At 40.1% G+C, this 16,718-nt stretch overlaps 1 protein-coding gene across 3 annotated transcripts in view; it reads right to left on the reverse strand.

Moving 5' to 3' along the window:
* CCDC6 (coiled-coil domain containing 6) overlaps window positions 1-16,718 on the reverse strand; it is a 65,953-nt gene that overhangs the window by 45,386 nt on the left and 3,849 nt on the right. For all 3 annotated transcript variants that reach the window (XM_077821569.1, XM_077821570.1, XM_077821571.1), the window contains exon 2: window positions 194-343. In XM_077821569.1, coding sequence (XP_077677695.1) covers window positions 194-343 — 150 coding nt within the window. The remainder of the gene's footprint in view (window positions 1-193; window positions 344-16,718) is intronic.

Consider the following 16,718-nt stretch of genomic DNA (forward strand, 5'->3'; position numbering starts at 1 on the left):
CCTTCCTATTGAGATTTTCGAAAAAAAGAACAGAGATTTGTTTTTTCCTCCGCAAAGTTTTAGTTTTGAGCTATAGGTAAGCTAACCACATCCCTTTTACTGAAAATATGGTAACGAACAAAGTTTAAACTCGCCTCTTGAAGCTTGTCCTTTGGGGTCTGTGAGGATAAATACAAGCTGAGAAACCAATTACCTGCATCAGTTTCCTTGAGAGTTCATTAGTGAGAAATTCTTCTTCCTTTTCATAGTTTACCGCAAGTGTCTCTTTCTCCTTCTGCAAAGCTTGAATCTTCTTAAATAGAGTGTTGCTGATGAACTCCTCTTCCTGTTCTGCCCTTGCTTGCTGCGAAAAAAGACATATTGAAAGCTACAACTATTTCTCTTTGCTCCTAAAGTATTGTAAAAATAAATAAATAATTCTTTTAATCTGTCACCCAGACCTCAAAAGTACTGTATACACCTTAGTAAAACCTCATTACCTTCATTGAAACTCTGCCTGCATAGTGCAATATGTTCCTTTCTTTGTTTCCTTTGTATCAAGTTTGGAAGCCAAGTTATTTAGATCCAAGCATTTCCCCCCCCCCCCCATCACATTAAGAAATGTCCAGCCTACAACTGGCAACAAACAAAAAAAACCCACCACACACTGTTGGTTGGGGGTGACTATCACCCCAACCTTTCAGCTTTTCTCCTTCACAGACTGACTTTTTCAACCTTTCCTACAGACAAACAAGGTGGGTTTTTAAAAAATTCATCAATCATCCAGCAATACCACCTTGTCCATAGAGTTCCAGAGGACAGAGATTGGCTGCCACTTATTCCTCCAATCGAGAAGCTCTCTCTCCAGGAGAGAATCCCTACGTTTTACCAGAAGGAAAATGAAGCAGCATTCACACTCAGTCTCTCCTTGGAGGTTAAGTACTGTTCCACAGGAGATCAGCCCCACAAACTCCTCCATCTCCTGGGTCCTTCCTGAAGAGTTTAGATCCTCCTAACTCTTCTTTGATAGCTTAGAAGTTCTGCAGAAACATTACAGACCTGCTTGACGCATACTTTTGAAGCCCACACAGACTATTTCATATATGCAAATTGAACATCATAGCTAAATAATGCAACAGCCAAGCTCACTCCTCCAAAAATAGATCACACCTAACTAAAACCAACAGAATAAAACAAATTTAGAATTCTAGGCCAATTTTTTTTTTTAGGAAATTAGTCAATACAGTATTAAAAAGTTATCAAAAAGTTTAAAATCCTATTCTGTTGAACTCTAATATCCTTGTCATTTTGCCTCAAACTTATAAACAAACAAAAATCTACCCTGGACTAACATGCAGCATGTAAAGATTTAGGCAGATCAGTTTCAGTTTAGCAGGGGTGAAAAGAGACTGTTAAAAATTCAAGAACCAGAATTATAACGGGATGTTAGTCTAAAACTTAACTGCATCTCTGCAACAAAAATCCTTCAGGCAAAACCTAACAGTACACAACATATATTGTAAGTTCAGTAAACTTGCAACAGAAAGCTTCTCAGATAACTTAATACAATAGATAGGTCATTCCTATCTATTTGAAGGAAAGCCATATTCCCCACAGACAACTATTTTATTAGGAAACAGCAGCTACAGTTACTATCTGCAGTGAAAGTTGTTCAGAGAATCCTCAAACTTCTTTCAAATGCACAGGACTCTCATCATACAAAACTTAACACCCTGGCAAAGCAGTCTGGTAGAATTGAAACACTCATGTTTCATCTGCCGTGTCACATATGTGCTATATTCAAACAAGGTCTGGAGCCCCTATCATTACTAATAATGTAAGAATGTGTCTGAGTGTCATATCAGGAAATTACAAACCCAGTGTATAAAGGTCAGCAAGCTCTTGGACAAATGCTACATTAAGTTGTTAGCTTTCATCCTGAAGATGTCTAACATCGAAGACCTAACATATATTTGAATAAAATAATAACTGTCATAAGAAGCTTTAAAAGGGAATTTAAATAGGGCAAGTATTCTCAGCCTCAAATCTATAACCGAGACACAATGACATTCAGGATAGAGAACAAATACATACGTTAAAGTCAAACGGTCAGAGTCTATCGTCTCTGAGTCCTTCACAGCACAAACTGGTTCTTAAACCCCATTCCCTTCATTGCCAGTGACACACACCATTATTGTTGGTGTTTGCTTCTCAATGCTGAAGAGACATTAAAAAGACAATCCTATACTGTCCGCCTTTAAAATGTCTAAAATTAAACAAAACCTAGCACTTTGTTCTGAATAAGAGACCAGATAATTGACTGACACACTTAAGTAAAAGTACTAAGAGTTAAAGTTTAACTGATAATATTTAATCTTAACACAAGGGAATGCAGATCTATGTACTTGAGAATCTGAGTTTAACACTTGCCAACTATGAAATCAGATAAATATGGTACTGCTACTAGAACATGCTATGAAAGGATGCCAGGCCCCCGCTGCCATACTTTCTAACCCCTTGCATTCTTTCCTATAGAAAGCCTCCCTTTTGTCTGTAGACTTGGCCCAAAGTAATACCTGATTTACTTAGTAGTTTTAAAATATTCATTTATCAGATGCTGGTTTCCATTAATTGCTTTAATGATGTCTAAAATACTGGATGAAACCCTGAATGTTATTGCATTATCACCAACAGCATTCAAATTTAAACACTCATTCCATAATCAAATTTCTCTTATTGACTGCAGTAATGAGTCTTAATACTTTGTCCACTGGGCCTCAGGGCTAAGCCTGGTCTTTTTGCAGTGTGGGCACAGCTCACGCCTGAGTCCCCAGATTTATGTCCGGATATTCTGCCAACACTATCCCACAATCCCCATGGGCTAATGTTTCTGAGCCCTTCTGTCCCCAAAGTATCCACTCGATTTCCAGGAACTGGAAACATCCTTCCTTCCCATGCTTACTGCTGGACTGGAAACACAGTTAAGCAGTTTCTGTATTACACAAAGCCCTACACCAAGCATGCTGCTACCTGACCACAGGAACAGAGTCATTCTCCCTCAGATGGAAGATTTACTCTCATTGTTGTAGAGTTCTTAAAAACATGCACCATGTGTCCTTTAAAGTAGTATCTGTTTGGCTTATGGATTTCCTGGCAGTTTTATTTCCACAAGAGAGCATTAGAACTGTATACATTATATCTGAGTACACAAAAATTTAACCTGTTGAATACAACAATACCTAGATATTTCTTACAACAGCCTTTGATCGTAAAGACCTTGGATGTCATTGTAAGAAATTAGTAGATACAGTTGTATATAACAAGAATTTATGAGTAACCTTTTGTGTGATTTTATATGGCTCAATGAAGCAACTACCTTACCAGACAGTCAAAGGTTGTTTGATGTGGAAACTCAGCTGGAGAACATCACATCTGTAAAAATTATCCATTGCTTAAAACACTGAATTAGACATTCTAACCATTCCTCTCTTTTCTAATTCTTTGCCCATTATCAATTCAAGAGCGTAACAAAAAGCTTTAGCAACTCAGGGTAACACTGGTATTTTTCTGTGTTACTTGTGAAGTTTTAGAACAGCAGCTTTTTGGTTTACTGCTGTTTGTGCACAGAGGTAATCTTGTCAAAGCACTGTGAACAGAGTTTGCTAAGTAATCAATACATGCTAAGCAAGCAGAGAACATAAGCACATAAAACACTGGTTTTGTTCAGAACCTACATAAGGATCTTTATTTATAGCTATCTTTTTAATGACAGATTTAAACAAAATATTTAAAATGCAGAGATGTTCCCCACTAGATCATCAGTTTTAAGGTCACTCAAATTTTCTGTCTAAAGTAGTGCAGCTTTCAGGGCATGAAATACAAAGGGAGAAGGAGAGCGGAAGGACAAAGCTACCTGCCACCGTGGCATGCAATATTTTTTTAAAAATCAGGATTGCCATACTCAGTGTAGTCATGACAACTATTCATTTACAATTATTTGTTTTTAATATAGTAATTGTTCTAATTCAACACTTTAAATAATGACATTTTAAAAAAAAGTCAGGTTGTTTGGATACGTGCTTGTTCACTAGTAAGTGGTAACTCTGGTTGGACCTTATAGCAACGTTCTTGCCTGCCACCACCTGCACCATCAGACTTAGCTCCCCAGCACAGAAACCTGAGTTATGCAACAAAATAGGACGTCAAACGTATAAAAAGTTTGTTAGTCTGCAAGCTACACTTGCTTTTACTTTTTCTTTTCACTGACAGACCACCACTATTTCTTTTCCACACAACAGATCATCCCTCTTCTCTGACCCGTTCCACCATAGTACATTAGCAGCAACTTCACTTCAGTGTCTGTGGTGCACGCTGGAAGAAGTTATCAATAAAAACATTGGGGGAAGGGGTGGGGGGTCTCTAGTCAGAAAGTTAAATAACCTCTTGGGTGGCTATATTACTGAAATAGATGTTCTACTCACAGAATATATGCTTTTGATACTAAGAGGAATGTACAGTCTTGTCCAAAATTTACCCATGTCTGCTCAAAGCCCAGCCAACAGCAAATCTTTGTTAAATATAACTAACTGTTCTGCGTACCGCAAGTGGTTTTTTTGTTCAAAGATAGGTACGTGCAAAAACAAAGCAGAGAGAAAATTTCTTAAAGACCTTCTTGAACAGTCTTTAGAAAAAAATCCAAATTCAGTTTATTTAAATAATGTAGATTTCATAGAATCATATCTAAAGGATTTTGGCAGAATATAGAAGTGTGTTTCTGTTTTCCGCCAGGGTCAGCTTTACACTTCATTACAGTATACAAAGGAAGTCAAGGTATCATCTTGTTATTTTACTATAAAATAACCTACCTTCTCTAGGTAGAAGGTGTCACAGTTACAGGGCTAGTTGTGCCTCTGTTCCGTAACTGGGATCACTGATTACACCCCCTCAGGCATCAGAACTTGTGCCTTTACCACAATTATCCAGACCAGGACCTGGATTATAATACCCTGCGTATCCACTGTTTTTACCCTGCAGGTTTGACACCTGTGATTCTTCTCTTTGGGAGTCTGACAAATGGTGTATATAGTGACCCCTTTCCAGGTGGAGCCATCTAGACTTGTTTGCTACATTTCCAGAAACCACTTCTTCTGATTCTAGCCTTGATGTTGCTTCTCTCTGAAGCAGAAACAATAGTCACAAATTTGAACAAGTATTTTCTGTAGCTACTTGCAAAGCAAGTACACCATTTTTAAAAATGCTACTTTATCTCCTCTTTTGCAGTCTTCAAGCTGAAAAACAGTAAGAAATGGTGATCCAACTGGGCTGCAAAAATCTCATCCCCATGTCTCACTATATGAGAAAATTAGACAGAAAAAAGCGAACCCCACTGAGCATGAACATTTTTTTAATGTTATTGGTTAATGTCTGATTCATTAAAAACCGCACATAGTCCTTCTATAGAAAGCCACACTACAACACTGGGTGAATGTTATTTATTCATGTACCAGGAGTTTTAAATATCATGTTGTGTGTGCATCATTATTAATAACTACAATAAAGAATTCCAGGAAGTCTTTAACTATGCAGCAATAAGCAGGAACACTAAATATCAGGACAGTTTATAGAATAAATAAATCTTGCAAATATTTCCAAACTTATCGGGAAGGAGGAGATTTGGGAGGAGGATAATGTACGATTTAAGCATGCACCCTAACATGAAGCAATCTTCTCTCTTTTATGAGCTGCTCCTCACCTTCTATGGATAGCTTATATCTCTTTTTACTATCACCTTATTTCTGGTTTCTATCAGTACCTCCCTGCTCCTCACATAGTTTCTCTATTGCTTCACCTCATCTTTGTTTCAGTCCCTCTCACTGAGGTTCACCCTCTTCCTTGGGAGCTGTTTGGAAGATCCCTTCTTTCCATATTCCCTGTCACCCATTTTACTTCCTTCTCTTACGAGGCCCAGCTTCACACTGATCACCCCTTTAGCTAACCAGAACTTCATGTCTTCAACCAGCGAGAAGGGTCTGACTAAAGAGAACACAACATGAGATGCTCCTAGACCCTACAAGCTCAGGGAAAAAGGCCAAACTAATATTCTCTACCTTAATCCAATGGAACTGCTTTCCTCTTTTTAGTGTCCTTGTTCTTTACACCCTGCATTTGTTTCTCTTCCCTCTATCCTATTTGTTTAGTCTGCTATTCCCTCTTTGAAGTCCAATTTGTGCATTTTGCTCTGCCCTGTTTTCCCTCCTTTCTCCTGCACCTTCAACTTGGTTTTTGGTCTTCCTCCCTGTCAAGGTTCCTCCCCCACTCTGAACTCTAGGGTACAGATGTGGGGACCTGCATGAAAAACCTCCTAAGCTTATCTTTACCAGCTTAGGTCAAAACTTCCCCAAGGTACAAAATATTCCACCTGTTGTCCTTGGATTGGCCGCTACCACCACCAAACTAATACTGGTTACTGGGGAAGAGCTGTTTGGACGCGTCTTTCCCCCCAAAATACTTCCCAAAACCTTGCACCCCACTTCCTGGACAAGGTTTGGTAAAAAGCCTCACCAATTTGCCTAGGTGACTACAGACCCAGACCCTTGGATCTTAAGAACAATGAACAATCCTCCCAACACTTGCACCCCCCCTTTCCTGGGAAATGTTGGATAAAAAGCCTCACCAATTTGCATAGGTGACCACAGACCCAAACCCTTGGACCTGAGAACAATGAAAAAGCATTCAGTTTTCTTACAAGAAGACTTTTAATAAAAATAGAAGTAAATAGAAATAAAGAACTCCCCCCTGTAAAATCAGGATGGTAGATATCTTACAGGGAATTAGATTCAAAAACATAGAGAACCCCTCTAGGCAAAACCTTAAGTTACAAAAAAGATACACAGACAGAAATAGTTATTCTATTCAGCACAATTCTTTTCTCAGCCATTTAAAGAAATCATAATCTAACACATACCTAGCTAGATTACTTACTAAAAGTTCTAAGACTCCATTCCTGGTCTATCCCCGGCCAAGACCAGCATATAGACAGACACACAGACCCTTTGTTTCTCTCCCTCCTCCCAGCTTTTGAAAGTATCTTGTCTCCTCATTGGTCATTTTGGTCAGGTGCCAGCGAGGTTACCTTTAGCTTCTTAACCCTTTACAGGTGAGAGGAGCTTTCCCCTGGCCAGGAGGGATTTCAAAGGGGTTTACCCTTCCCTTTATATTTATGACACTCCCTTAAAAACGTACTTGTATTTCTGTTGAATTTAGCTTTCTCCCAGCAAAATCAAAGAATGTCCTGCAGAGTCACTTCACCCTATGCATATTGGTGATCTTCCAGTTTCTCCCTGAAATTCCACTCTATTGTACTCTGTATAATTCAGAGTGAAATTAAAATAATTCAGTGGGATCATCTTGCAGTCTGCAGTGCACAGAACATAACAGAATGGCAGGGAGAGCAAAAGAACTGGGTAGCAAGCACTAATTGAACAAGGTGGCAGAGAGAAAAAGGGACCCTGCTTGATCTTTAAAAACTGAACAGAAAGTTTTTCAACACTAGAGAATGAACCAAGCAAACATTATGCTTTTGCATAAACTTGGTCAATGTGTAGCAACAGTCATCTTCCTCCCCAGTGTGCAGTCCCATGTCACTATACCCATACTGCATAGTTACAATTGCCTCATCTGCAGTACAACGTTCAATTTATGACCTATTGATGAACATAAGTCCTGCCTTTGCCTGCATCTGCTCCTAGATCTCATGAAAATTAAGAGTTTAATAATTACTAAAGTGGGGTAAGGGTGATGGATGAAAGAGCAGAAAATGAAAAGTTGTATGTCTGCAAAACATGCATGTCTCCCCTGTATCAGGGGGACATATTCCAGCCACACCTTTTGAAATGAGCACTAAATTTCAAACCCCATTATAATGAAGACCACAACTTCAAACCACAACTAAGCATGAAAATAAAGATACAGACAGACCCTTTCCGAGATGAAAGTGGGCAGTGCATCCATTAAAAAGAGCACATTTCACGTTTACAAAACCCCTAAAGTTTAGTATTAAACCAAGAAATGCTCTGCCTGCTCCAGAAAGGAAAAAACATGGCACCTTTCTAGCAAGAACTAGAACACGCTTCCCTGGATAGCTGCAAACGTGGTTTTTATGCTCAGCAGAGAAAGATTCAAATAGATTAAAAGGCAAACAATGTGGGAACACAAAGTTAAGGTAGCCCAGTTATAGCTTGTAAAGCCTGTTTTTTAAAGAAAATAAATTACTTATGAATGCTCAGAGGAAGGGGAGCATGATTAGGGATGAAAGGTAGGTGGTAACAGGGGAAGAAGGATTTGGGTATGTAGTGAGGGATGGGGGTATTATGGGGAGTGGGATAAAAGGGAATGACTGGAGGGGCTCGGGTGACGGGGGTGGGATTAGGGGAAGTGGGAGGGATAGCAGAGGGATTTTGGGGGGATTAGTGGTACGGGGGTCTGTCATCTCTGAATTTTCCTTGTGTGTGTGTTCTGGGATCTGTGGGCACCCTGCCCCTCTGAAGGTGTCTGAGCCTCTCTTCTTGCCTGCCATGTGTTTTGGGACTTGGGGGACCCTGCTGCTCTTGGAGTGTCTGAGCCCCTCTCCTTGCTTTTCCATGTGAGCTAGGATCTGGGTGGAGGGCAAAATGAAGGTAACAAATTTAAACATCTAAAATCCAGAAAATAAATAGTAAAGATACACATATCCCAAGTGTAGGATTGGTGAGGGGGCACAGGAGCTGGCTGCCTCCAGGCCCCAGGGGTGCTCACCCCCCTGCTCCACCCCAGGCCCTGCCCCCACCTGACCTCTTCCCCCAAACTCCCACACTCACCCTTCCCATCCCCACTCCGTCCCACCTCTTCCTGACCCCACTTCACCCCTTCCCCCAAGGCCCCACCCCCTGCACTGCCTCTTCCCACCCAGTTCCACCCCATCCCCGCTCCTGCCCCTCCATCCCAGCACCTCCAGCACCCCACATAACTACTGATCCAGCCGTGGGTGAGAGGTGCTGGGAGGGAGTGGGGAGCCAGTGCTAAGCACCCACTAATTTTTTTTTCTGTAGGTGCTCCAGCCCTAGACCACCCACTGAGTCAGCGCCTATGTGAGGGGGCTGACCAGAGTATGCGTAGGAGAGGCTCAGTTTGGAAACGGGGAGGACTGCGTAGACCTGGGGCATGGCTAGAGAAGCCTGTCTGAAGCAGGGGCAGGATTCCCAGATAGGGGTGGGTATTTCCCCCCAAAATAAAAATTCCCCTTCCACAGAGGTAGATTAGAGCAATTTGCCTGCTTCCATCCCAGGCCAAATTTCTGCCATGGGTTGGATTTGAACTCTCGGTGCCTGCGGTGGTGCTCAGAATGATACTTTTGGAGTCACTCAGGGCCTCTAATATAAAGAGAGTTTTCCAGATACTTAGCCCTGGTCTGCGCTAAGAAATTAGGTCAGTATAACCTATATTGATCGGGGTGTGAAGAAAAGAAAACCCCCCCAAACAATCTAACCCCTGCTGTAGACAACATTATTCTCCTATCAACCTAACTACCACTTCTCAGTGGACTACCTAAGCCACAATGCCTTCACTGGAGTACCACTGTGCTGCCGCAGCATCTTAAGTATAGACACAAGCCCTTAGAGAGAGAGAGAGAGACACACACACACACACCCACCCCCACCCCCCCCCAGCAGGCATGCAAGATGACAACAGAGCAGCAGCAACTGCGTTAGGGGCAATCAGCTTCTCACAACCCAGACATGGAGGTAACTGGGCTAACTTAAACATAGGGTATGTCTACACTTAAGCAGCTGCAGCAGAGCAGCGCCACTGCTGTAGCCCTTCAGTGTAGACACTACTTACATCAATGGGAGGGCTTCTTCTATCGGTGTAGGTACCTCCCCAAGAGGCAGTAGCTAGATCGATGGAAGGACTTTGTCAACCTAGCACCATCTATACCGGCAGTTAGGCTGGCATAGCTACATCCCACAGGGATGTGGATTTTTCACACCCCTGAGAGACTTAGCTCTGCCAATGTAAGTTCACAGTGTAGACATGCCTATACAAAAGCTACAAGGAAAGATTAAAGGTTATGTATAGGGAAACGTGCATGTAGACCTCGCCCGATTTATTTTACTCTTTGCTCTGCAAGTTGTGTACCTATGAGTGAATGAATGAATCATGCTATATTTTGAAGAAGCCAATTTTGAGTGACTTTAACAACCCAGCTCCTCAGACTGATGAGGCATACAGGTGCCAAAGCGAGATGGGCCTGTTGCATTCACATGGTTGGGAAACCGGGTGAGCCGCAGCCCAGAGTTCCAGTCAGAATGGCAGGACTGTGTGGTTCACCCAGAGTGGCAGACATGAAACCAGGTCTTGCAACTATGTGGTATGCCTGAGAGAGACTAAAACGGTTCTAAGGCTCAATTTGCCCTGTAACCTTGACAACAAATACTAGAAGCTACAGAAGAACAGAGTAATAGAAAAATTTCACGTAACTCAATCCCAACATTTTTGAATAATATGAAACTCAAATACCCGCATTAAAGTCCCAGTATGAATACAACATGTTTTCCCTAACCCAAACAAAAGAAATCCCTCTCAATTCAATGCAAAAGAACTACTTGGATATAGCACTGCAAAGTACCATCCTAATAATCCCACCAAGATTGAAGATCTACAGGTTTAAATGCTTTTTTATTTGTAATAATTTGAATTAAATTCTATATAAAACAGAAGCTTGTCAAATTTATATCTGCAGAAGTTATTTTCACTGGAAGTCAAGATGCCAGGGAGGAAATGATGGCAAAATATTTTCTACCAGTCTATTTGTTATAAATATCTAGTATACAAACTGTCAATATTCTAACAGAAACACTGTTACAGTTCTTGAAGCTTTTCTATTTTACTTCTATAATACAGTCAAATAGTAAGTGTTATCACAACATCTCGACAACGTCTTCCTCTGGAAACGTAATGCACTAAAGGCTAGTCAGCACTACTGAATGTAAATCGACTATGCATGCACCCTTTTCTACCATCTATGAAAGTTGGCCAACTACGCAGGTAACAATATTACTCTTACCACAGCAACCTAAAGGCCAAAAAGTTGACAGAGTTCACTATTTAGTTTCCTTTCTCCTTTGGATACTTCCACCTAGGAGTCAAGTTCTGTAGACACTTCTTAAACAGAGACAAGTGTAAAAAAAGAACAAATGAAACCTCTCTTGCATATTTATCCATTTTTTCTGAAAGATTTCAAGGATTAGACAGTTCTATCGTGACTGATAATGTACTGCTCCTTAATGATACACGAAGTCTGATCCCTGACTCTCAAAAGTCGGTATTAATAAAATGGGCATTTCCCTAGATTTTGCTGATTACTTGTGCTAAAGTTTTGCTTCAGCTTTTGCATTATCTTAGTAATTTCACACCTACAGTTTCCCCAAATATATTTTTCACCAATTCACACCACTCTGCAAATATATTCAAGACTTTGTCATGTCTCTAGACACGCTACCATTTGAGCCACACTGCAGCCAGATAAAAAAAATGTTCCAAAAAGACTGCCTACTAAGCCCTAATGAGTCGAACTGTGAACAGTCTATCCTACACCCAGCAGGAGCCAAACAGAACAAAATAGTGGTCCAACCCATTTTTACACAAACCATATTAAAATATTTGGGCTACAGGTACATCACAGACTTCTTTAATTTTGTATATCTGACATTCATTTTGAAACGAAAGTTCAATGAACAGCTTAAGCCTCGCACATAGGGCTCCAAATACTATCCATTAAAAAAAAAAAGAAGAATACCCAGTCTCTAAATTGTTTTCCACTTTAGGCTTCATTCTCCACTTGTCCACCTCCAGACACTGATGACTGGCAGAAACACTGTTACAGTTCCTGAAGCTTTTCCTTCCTTTGTACCTTCCCCACCACCACTCTACTCACCACTCCTTAAACACCCCCCCTTTGGATTCTTCCTACCTACTTCTTCCTTCCCTCCCAAATCTTCATGCACTTAAAGATTTTTGTTTTTTTTTAAACCCAAATGTTGAAGAGACTCTAAAAGAGAAAAAAAGTATATTAACAGCATATTTTGCATTGTATTTATAGTAAACTGAAATATTAACTTTGCTAACTTCAACTGTTAGGGCTGAAAGTTTACTAGCCAGGTAATTGTCTCTGACTATATATAAAGTTTCAGCAAAAACAGTATGAACATGAGATTGGAGGAAAATAAGTTGTTTTGCTGATGCCAACTGTTCTGTTGAGAAACTGCAGTATCTCTGTAGTGCATTTTGCTTTACCCATGAAAATCCATCCAAATTTGCTTAACTTATGAGCCACTGAAAATTTGAACACACTCAGCAGAGGTTTGTTAGAGGCTGGCAGCAAATTTCTCCAAACTTCGTGTCTGCCTAGCACGTTCCATCCCAATTCTGAGCAGGGAGTTTTCCTTCAACTGCTCTTCCCAGCTGCCGGGAGCAACGGTGGCACTGGGCCCTAGAACTAAGAACAAGGGAACTCAATCTCCTCCATTCTTCATGCTCCCTCTATTGGCATCCAGACAAGATAGAGGAAGCAGCCAAACTCAAACACAGAGGTATGAAGAGCAGAGAAACGACAGGGTAGGAAGGTAAAGAAACAGAAGGAAAGAAAAGTCTAACCACTAAAACACACGCCACTCCAGAACCTGAAATAGAATCCAGGATTCCTGAGTCTTAACACTCCTCTGTCAGCAAATACCTGTAAAACCCACTGGCAAAGCATGTGTCTCATCCCCTTCAAATGACAGGCCCACAGAGTATAACTGCCTACTACTGATTATTCCATTAGCTCATTCAGCAGAGGTCTATGCTGTGGATCTGATTGTTCCAAAGCCATTACTGAAATATTTGGGCTTTTTCATTTTACCTTTTTTAAAACAAGCTAAGAAGTGACATTTATACGAGCTATGTCAAAATAATGTTAAGGTTGCAATCTCAAGCACTCAAAAGTTAGGAAATGCCAGAATTAAAGTTGCCTATAAGGTATCTTATCTAACAAATTGAATAAAATTATTATAGTAAAAAAAATTAGTGAAAAATAAGATCCTAATGCTGCAAACACAAGAAGGTACACAACTTTACTCACATGAATAGTCCCATTGACTTAAGTTAAGCAAGTGCATAAACAGCTGCAGAATCAAGAACTAAAATTATTTTTCTTAACATTACTGTGGCATGCAGTCTGTCACTATAAAACAAAATTATTGCAGTGTTAATGAAAAGCTTAGGCTTTCAATACACTAACCAAGTTACTGTGAACATTTTATACCCATCCCCATATTTTCAAAAACAGAAGTCCATATTAGGCACCTAAGGGCAGGAATTTCAAAAGCACTTAACTGACTTGGGAGCACAAGTCCCATTAACTTTACACGGCAAATCCTGACTGGAAATGATTTCACATGGCTACTTGCCCCCACTTTCTTGCCTTATATAAGTCCAAGCCATAGAAGGTGATATTAACTGCAAATATAGCACAATTATTTGCTCATCAATTTTTTAGCTGGTGTTGGTCTCACAGTAAGGAAGTTAATGAAGCCCTTGGCATGTCTTTTTAAGTTTGAAACTTCTTAGTAGAAAAAAAATGTAAAATTGTACCAATTAGAAAACTAAAAAAAGTTACAATACAATCATCTGAGAAATGTAACACTATAAAATGTAAAAACACAATCTGATTTAATTTTTAAAAAGTTTAAATAAAAAAAATCATGATCTAAATAAAAACAAATTTTTAAAGACGTAATTGTTATCTACCCTGGTACCAGGCACCCAATGTACTGAATGAGGCAAGGATCTTGTGGAAAAAATGGTATGTACTGATGTAGTAAAAGACTATCATAATGCATATGCACAAGGGAGCGAAATTAAGGTTAAGCAACTTACTTCTGAAATTTCTTAGTGATTGACTTTGTAACACTGTAAACGTAACATTGTCCTAATGTAATGTTTTTGTATGTAATCTGATAATACTTCACATCTGTACAGTGCTTTGTTTTTAAAAACACAGCACAAACTTCAATCATCCCAACAACGGCCTTCAATGTGGTTATGCAAGAATGAAGACAATTTCAAGATGAAGCAGTTGCACAAGTATAAATTATTCTCTATTTGGCGTGCAATCATTGGTGACAATAAGGAAGAAAATACTTAATGCCCAAACTTAATTTGCAGGCCTGACAATCAAAGAAATCTTTGTAGTTACATATTTTACCAAATTTGATAAGGAATCAGTAAACACGCAAACATGAAAGCTTATGCTCAAATAAATTTGTTAGTCTCTAAGGTGCCACAAGTACTTCTTTTCTTTTTATGAAATCTTAATGCCTTTTTCCCCCAGACTGACTATTCCATGTAGAAACACACTTTAATACAGGCTTTTTGCACAAAATATCCATTTTCAAATTCACCCCTCTGCCACCAAGAAGTTCACACACACAAAGGAAAGAAAGCAAGCACTCCTTTGCTAACACTGCAGCAAGCTTTAAAACAATTCCAAAAGCTATTTGCATTCATGCTGAATTCAGTGATAATGGGGCACAAATGCAAAGACTAACAAAAGCCAGCCTTATTAAGGGGGAAAAATAAAGGTTTGCCAAAAAGAAAACGAAAGGAGAAAGTTTTCAACATTTAAAGATGAAACCGCACAGAGAACTAAGTAACTGAAATACAATTTTAAAGTGTCTGCAATGCTAACACACTAGAGTACAGGTTTCAGAGTAACAGCCGTGTTAGTCTGTATTCACAAAAAGAAAAGGAGGACTTGTGGCACCTTAGAGACTAACCAATTTATTTGAGCATGAGCTTTCGTGAGCTACAGCTCACTTCATCGGATGCATACCGTGGAAACTGCAGCAGACTTTATATACACACAGAGAATATGAAACAATACCTCCTCCCACCCCACTGTCCTGCTGGTAATAGCTTATCTAAAGTGATCATCAAGTTGGGCCATTTCCAGCACAAATCCAGGTTTTCTCACCCTCCACCCCCCCACACAAATTCACTCTCCTGCTGGTGATAGCCCATCCAAAGTGACAACTCTCTACACAATGTGCATGATAATCAAGTTAGGCCATTTCCTGCACAAATCCAGGTTCTCTCACCCCCTCACCCCCCTCCCAAAAACCACACACACAAACTCACTATCCTGCTGGTAATAGCTCATCCAAAGTGACCACTCTCCCTACAATGTGCATGATAATCAAGGTGGGCCATTTCCAGCACAAATCCAGGTTTTCTCACCCCCCCACCCCCATACACACACAAACTCACTCTCCTGCTGGTAATAGCTCATCCAAACTGACCACTCTCCAAGTTTAAATCCAAGTTAAACCAGAACATCTGGGGAGGGGGGGGTAGGAAAAAACAAGGGGAAATAGGCTACCTTGCATAATGACTTAGCCACTCCCAGTCTCTATTTAAGCCTAAATTAATAGTATCCAATTTGCAAATGAATTCCAATTCAGCAGTTTCTCGCTGGAGTCTGGATTTGAAGTTTTTTTGTTTTAAGATAGCGACCTTCATGTCTGTGATTGCGTGACCAGAGAGATTGAAGTGTTCTCCGACTGGTTTATGAATGTAAAATCAGTACAAATCAGTGTGTGTTGTAAGGGTCCTTGATAAGAAACCCCATGCTGGGAAGACTCGCATTCATCTATATACTTTTGTGTTCATTTAAAACAATTTCATTTCCATACTTTATCTGTACACAAATGGGCATTCTCCTCCTCAGCTCATCTTTGCCCTGTGATGAAATCAAAGCTGATTTGTAACATCACCATCATTTCTATAATAGGAAATAAACATGTTACATACATTTACAACTTCTCTACGAGACCAACCATGAACTTAGGTTGAGTTGCGAGGGAGTAAATACAAAAAGCTATATTGTACTAGTAAAAAGCAGAGTAAATGACAAGCAAAGTAGAACAACTGTTTCCCCTTACACACCTCCCCAACTAAACAGTTATTTATACCTGCCCTCAATCAGCTCTCACTTAAACCTTGTCAAGACCAGAGAAAAGTGATCTCCAATCATTTTTATATTGAGTAATAGGACAATATCTGGAATGCAAATGTGTTTATATTAATGATGGTTTAAAGTCCTGACAAGTTATAAATAGAGCCCTACCAAATGCACAGTCCATTTTGGTCAATTTCCTGGTCACAGGATTTAAAAAATAGTAAATTTCATTATTTTAGATATTTAAATCTGAAATTTCACAGTGTTGTAACTGTAGGGGTCCTGACTCAAAAGGGGGTTGTGGGAGGGTTGTAAGGTTATTGTAGGGGGATCACAGTATTGCTACCCTTACTTCTGTGCTGCCTTCAGAGCTGGGCCCTTGGCCAGCAGTCGTCACTCTCTGGCCGCCTAGCTCTGAAGGCAGCAGGGCAGAAGAAAGGGTGACATAGTATGGTATTGCCACCCTTACTTCTGCACTGCTGCTGGTGGGGAGCTGCCTTCAGAGCAGGGTGCCTTGCTAGCAGCCCTACAATAACCAAGCAACACCACCTCCTACAGCCCCCTTTTGGGTCAGGACCACAGTGTAAGAAATGCTGTATTCCCCTGTGAAATCTGGTCTTTTGTACACGTTTACCTTATACTATACAGATTTCATGGGGGAAAACCAGATTTCACAGTCCATGACACATTTTTCACAGTTGTGAAT

Source organism: Eretmochelys imbricata, chromosome 7, assembly GCF_965152235.1.
Source record: "Eretmochelys imbricata isolate rEreImb1 chromosome 7, rEreImb1.hap1, whole genome shotgun sequence".
Lineage (NCBI taxonomy): Eukaryota > Metazoa > Chordata > Testudines > Cheloniidae > Eretmochelys > Eretmochelys imbricata.